General features: G+C 41.8%; 1 protein-coding gene across 2 annotated transcripts; it reads right to left on the reverse strand.

Moving 5' to 3' along the window:
• Positions 1-677: 677 nt before the first annotated feature.
• LOC110501285 (C-X-C chemokine receptor type 1) lies at positions 678-5,286 on the reverse strand. 2 transcript variants are annotated; one of them, XM_021578731.2, is made up of 4 exons: positions 5,149-5,286; positions 2,911-3,012; positions 2,340-2,424; positions 678-2,028 (listed from the first exon to the last, which is right to left on the reverse strand). In XM_021578731.2, exons 2-4 carry the CDS (start codon positions 2,962-2,964, stop codon positions 956-958), a joined length of 1,212 nt encoding a protein of 403 aa, XP_021434406.2. In that variant the 5' UTR covers positions 2,965-3,012; positions 5,149-5,286; the 3' UTR covers positions 678-955. The 2 variants fall into 2 exon arrangements, with proteins under 2 accessions (XP_021434406.2, XP_036814461.1); XM_036958566.1 differs by lacking the exon at positions 2,340-2,424.
• Positions 5,287-6,140: the final 854 nt, after the last annotated feature.

Below are 6,140 nucleotides of genomic sequence, written 5' to 3' on the forward strand. Positions count from 1 at the left end.
TTATTAAAACATTCTGCCCACACCTCTAAAGGAGTGTAATCAAGATTTGCCATTGCTCTTTCTTTTAGCAAAAAAAAAAGGTGCTATTGTCAACATAAAAAGGTGAATTCACGCACACAGTTTTATGAAAGGTCTGATTTATAACGGAAAACATGCATATGTATGGCGTCGCCAAGTTTATGTCAATATTTTTTTTGTGGTCTAGGGCACGGCATTGCAGGCTAGCTGTCCCACCAGAGACTCTGGGTTCGCGCCCAGGCTCTGTCGCAGCCGGCCGCGACCTGGAGGTTCGTGGGGCGACGCACAATTGTCCTAGCGTCGTCCGGGTTAGGGAGGTTTTGGCCGGTAGGGAAATTCTTGTCTCATCGCGCACCAGCGACTCCTGTGGTGGGCCCGGGCGCAGTGCACGCTAACCAAGATCACCAGGTTCACAGTGTTTCCTCCGACACATTGGTGTGGCTGGCTCCTGGGTTGGATGCGCGCTGTGTTAAGAAGCAGTGCGGCTTGTGTTTTGGAGGACGCATGGCTTTCAACCTTCGTCTCTCCCGAGCCTGTATGGGAGTTGTAGCGATGAGACAAGATAGTAATTACTAACAATTGGATACCACGAAAATTGGGGAGAAAAGGGGGTAAAATAAAAAAATATATTTAAAAATAAATGTCATGGACCTTGCTTGGACATGTTACTATACCCCACAAAATGGTACAGATTTATTTGAGCAGTGTTTGCCTACATGCTGGGAGACATGCGTTCAAAACCCGCCAGGGGCGTTTACACTTCCTTTTCACAAAACAAAAAAAATGGATGCATTGAGTTAATACAGGCTGTTTTAAAAGTCCAGTTTGTTGACATTTATGTGGGCGTATTCCTGCACACCCACAGCATAGCACCGGAGTCCTCATCATGACTCATTGATTCTTCTTATAATCAGGGGTAAAAACACACATTTTAAGATCACATGAATGTGGAGGTGGCCTCTGAGGTCTGAGAGAAGTATCTGCTGGCCCTGGTCAATGACGCTCGCTGCTCCATCACACCCACTTTCTGGAGTAGCCTCCTCCTAAACTTCTCCCCGACAAAGGCATAGAGAACCGGGTTGACGCAGCTGTGCAGCAGGCCCAGACTCTGGGTGGCGAGCATGGCTGTGTCCACAGCGTTCCTCTCTCGGCACCCATACCCCACCACTTTCGCCCGGAATAGGGTGTCCGCCATCACAGCCAGGTGGTAGGGCATCCAGCAAAGCAGAAAGGCCAAAACCAGCGCAACAATCACCCTCATGGCCCTGTTCCTCTGGAAACCGCCCCGGGTCCGCAGGAGTCGAGCCACAATCACACCATAGCACACCACCATAACTGTCAAAGGGAGTAGAAACCCTAACATGTGCCCGAGAACCCGTATGACCAGCCGCCAAGCCTCAGCGCTGCCTGGGTCGTAACTCTCGGCGCATGTCATCCTCTCTGTGCTGGGTAAGAAGACGACATGGTTGAAGAGACCGGGCAGGGACAGCAGGCCACCCACGAGCCAGACAGTTGCACAGGTGCCCCAGCTGACCTCTTGGCGACGAGGAGCCTTGGATGCCTCCATGGCTCGCACGATCACCAGGTAACGGTCTACGCTGATGCAGGTCAAAAACAGGATGCTGGCATTGAAGCTGACCTCCTGAAAGACACTGACTAGTTTGCACATGGCGTCACCAAAGACCCAGCCCACAGTGACAGAAACGGCCCAGAAAGGGAGGGTGAGAGCCAACAGGAAGTCGGCCACAGCCAGGTGGAGGAGGTATAAGTCAGAGGGAGACAGCGGCTGCTTGCTGGAGGCTATCACCAGCCCCACCACCATGTTCCCAGGAATGGCCAAGAGCAAGATGAGGACGTATAAGGCACATAAGACGACGGTCACACCGGAGGAAATGGGGGAAGTATTGCAGGTTAGGGTGTTTTCGTCAAGCTCATAAGTTGTGTTGAAGTCAGTGTAGTTGAAGTATTCACCAAAGTCCTCCACAATCAAAAGGTATGAGATATTTGGGTCTGAAAAGAAGATGGTAAACGGTTACACTTTCTTGAATCAAAATGGATAGTATAGAAAAATAGTAAAAGGACAATTTATTTTCTCTTTTGGCAAAATACATTGGTATAGTGTCTGCACAGTTTGGTTTCCTCAAAAGGTATTACAGCAATACCCCTTATGGTAATACTTGACAAGGAATCAGTATTACCTAATTTTATGAATCAAAATGATACTGTGTGAATAACAACCAATGTGTTGTAGAAAAACAAAATGCACATTCAAACTGAAAAAGTATGTGTGTCATGTTGTAGGAATGAACTAAATGACTTACCTGCCATTGTGACCATGTCTTGCTTTTTCGACGAACAGATATCACAAATCGCGTCCCCACGTCTAATGAATTTGTGACGAGATCTCTGTTGAAACCAGCGTTATTGTAAATTACATGTGACGAGCCTTTTCTAGATATAACAGTAGAGAAAAATAGTAAGAGCTAAATGGACAATTTATTTTCTCTTTTGGCAAAATGCATTGGTATAGTGTCTGCAGTTTGGTTTCCTCAAAAGGAATTACAGCAATACACCTTATGGTAATCTTTGATGGGAATCAGTAAGATCCTTTTCTTTCTTACTACATTACATTATAATTTAGACTTTGAAATGCATGCTTGACTTAATGTGATAGAGCATTGATTCCATAGCATTCATTAATTTATACAACTAATTGAATAAATGTCAGGACAAACGAGAGCTGTTTTTCCGAATCAAAATAAGCTGAGATACCACATAATGAGCCTGTGTGAATAACAACCAGTGTTGTACTTTTTTTTTTTTTTAAATGCACATTCAAATATAAACTGAAAAAGTATGTGTCATGTTGTAGGAATGAACTGAATGACTTACCTGCCATTGTGACCATGTCTTGCTTTGTCGACGAACAGATTTCACAAATCGCATCCCCACCCCACACCACACAGGAAACGTCTAATTTACTTCTGACGAGATCTGTTGAAACCAGCGTTATTGTAAATTACATGTGACAAGAGCCTTTTCTAGATAAAACAAGATGTAATCCCAAAAGTTATTTATCATGAGGGCCATAAACTATAACTAGTAATGATGCATGCTCCAAGAAAGACAAAAATCTCACCTTTCTGGTAAAAATAGTTATACATTGCTGAGGTGTAGTTACTTTTGAGGACACAAGCTTAAGTACACAGTACATTATGATAAAAATATATTTTTTTATATGACCCCCACCTACAAGTACAAATTACCTCAACTAACCTGTACGCCCACACTGACTCGTTACCGGTGCCCCCTGTATATAGCCTCGTTGTTGTTATTCTTACAGTGTTACTTTTTATTATTACTTCTTATTTTAGTCTACTTGGTAAATATTTGAACTCTTCTTGAACTGCACTGTTGGTTAAGGGCTTGTAAGTAAGCATTTCATGGTAAAGTCTACACTTGCTGTATTCGGCACAACAAATAAAGTTAGATTTGATTTGAAATCAATCCCTGAATCTGCTAGAGCAGGAATCGGCACTCTTTATTATTTCACAATATACAAACGCACAAGGCAGGATCACGATACAAATACTAGCCGACCTGACGACACTAACATACAATATAACTATTTACATACTGTCAGGAGTAAATTATTTGAGTGCACAATGACATTTACAGAAAGGAAGTAGAGTTTACAATACAAAGGGATCGGCACCTTTGATGGGGGCGGCGGCCACAAAATAAATCATCATGAGGGGCCGCAGTGGCTCATGGGTATGCATACCCACACATGCCGTCACAGCTGGCCCGATCCTTTTGGGGGCCATAAGCGAAATTTTGTTGGGGGTGCCCACCCCACCTTACGGGCAAAACTTTTTAAGATGCGCCCCCCCCGACAGGAATTTTTGGGTTAATTCTACACATTTTGCCATGGGGCATAAGAGAAGATTTTGCAATATTATATTCACTTTGCATTGGGACGAAGATAAATATTTGCAGTTTTTAAACGTATATCTGAGTGAGGGTGACTAACAAAATCAATGGGGCCCCCCAGTCAGCAATTCGACCATGATTACTAGAAATTTTTATAGATGGCCGCTAGACTAACTTACCAATCTAAAAAATAAAATAAGAATGTTGACATGGGCTAATTGAGTGACTGTCAGTGACTGACAAGAGAAACTGAACCCTGTCTGTGTATTATACTATTCTAACTCTCAACAGTAAATTGAGACCCGGACTGAGTTCCCAAATTTAACATTAAAAATCTATTGGAAACTGAACCACGGGCCACCAGTTGCCCATCCCTGTGCTAGTGTATCAAAATCACGCTCTTCTGCTGTGCTAGGATCTAAGGATTTCAGGCATGTGCTTTGTCAACGGCTGCGATGGAGCATTCAGCCAGAAGTTAACGGACAGTCGGAAGAGCGAATGAAATGGTGGGCGGGACATCCCAAATTGGTGGTGCCAGATTTCACAGCCTGAGTCACAAAGGTCGAAGAAATATGTTGACATGCCAGTCGGGGGAACTTTGAAATTTGGAGTTCCCCCGACTAGGAAACTCTGAAATTTCTGGCTTGCTAAATTGGCTGAACGCAGCAGCAGTATAGCTACAACAAGTCCGACTAGCACATGAACGTGAGAACTAGGGCTATTGCTGAATGGTAGTCATTTTGATCTACGGCATCCACAGATCGATTTAAAAGCAAAAATTACAGATACCAGAACTTTGCTAGTCCTCTTCAGGGGCCTTTACATCCATGAGGTTAATTAAATGTAGCGATATAATATTGTCACTCAAATTCAAAACATTGGTTGAACAGATCTTTTCCATTAATTTGAGGTAGATCATGCAAATTTCCCTTAATACTATCCATTCAACAGATATTGTAGAATGACTGAAGAGCACCTTTGAGGCTACATAACAATCTTTTAAACATGGGTTTGGAGTGTACTATTCCTTTAAGGCTCATTAATTTAAGTGATCATATATATACACTATAAACACTGATGTACTCTATAAATTGTTACTATTTTTTTTATTTCACTACCTGAAGGGAAATTCCACTTAAAAACTCTCCAGTCATGACAATGACCACTTTGTTTTTCTAAAAATGTTCAACCACTCACCTTGTCACCAGAAAAGTAACTGGTCACAATAATACTAAAAGTGAAACAGAAAATAACCGTAAGAGAATAATCATTATTAGGAAGATTAAACATTATATGGCATGCACATGTGCAAGGTAATGTTTCTTATTTCAAAGCGCACATTTGTTTTCAAACATCTGAGAGCAGAAAATGACTCCAAGGACACAATTCTTAGTCTAATCACCAGCTGTATCTCCACACTTCCACTTTCATTGTGATCAACTTTTACCACCCAGGATTTAGTGCATACATACACAAAAAACACATGCACACTCACTTTTAGGAGCACATTTCATAACATACCAAAGACATATTACAAAAATATTGTGCTGTTGTCCTCTGTCAAAGTGTCTGATGCACTGTACATTTATTCAACCAACAATTTGTCTAGGAAATATTTTATACATTTCATATAAAGCTCACATACCCAACAACTGAGTAAGCACTCTCACTGTATTACATTGCTTATTTTTATATGAGCCAGTTTCCAGACACAGATTAAGCCTAGTCGTGAGCAAAAATGCATGCTCAATGAGTCTTCATTTAAAGTGCTTTTTGGTAAAGGAATAGGCTTTATCTGGGTCTGGGAAACCAACCCTATTTTGGAATATCAAAGAGTAGATAACATTTTTTTAAACATTTTTTATGTTAATTAATATCCAGAATAGCCTGAAGCTATTTTTATTTTGAGGAACGTGACACAGTGCCTATCAGTTAGTGCAGGGAGAATTCTCACAGGCCAAAGCCTTCCCTGTCTGTGGTCAGAGGTGCTTTGTGAAACATAGGATATGAGGCCATGTGTGTTTAGTCTCTTGCAATGTGTGGTTACAAAATAAGTTTCAAAACAGACCACTGGGGTAAAATAAGGAAAGTACTAATTGTCATCATACTGCAGCTTTTCTCACAATATTAACCAACCATATTCAATGGGCCAAAATAACTGTCATATGGGACTTGTCTCTTAACATTTG

This window comes from Oncorhynchus mykiss, chromosome 22, assembly GCF_013265735.2.
Source record: "Oncorhynchus mykiss isolate Arlee chromosome 22, USDA_OmykA_1.1, whole genome shotgun sequence".
NCBI classification, from domain to species: domain Eukaryota; kingdom Metazoa; phylum Chordata; class Actinopteri; order Salmoniformes; family Salmonidae; genus Oncorhynchus; species Oncorhynchus mykiss.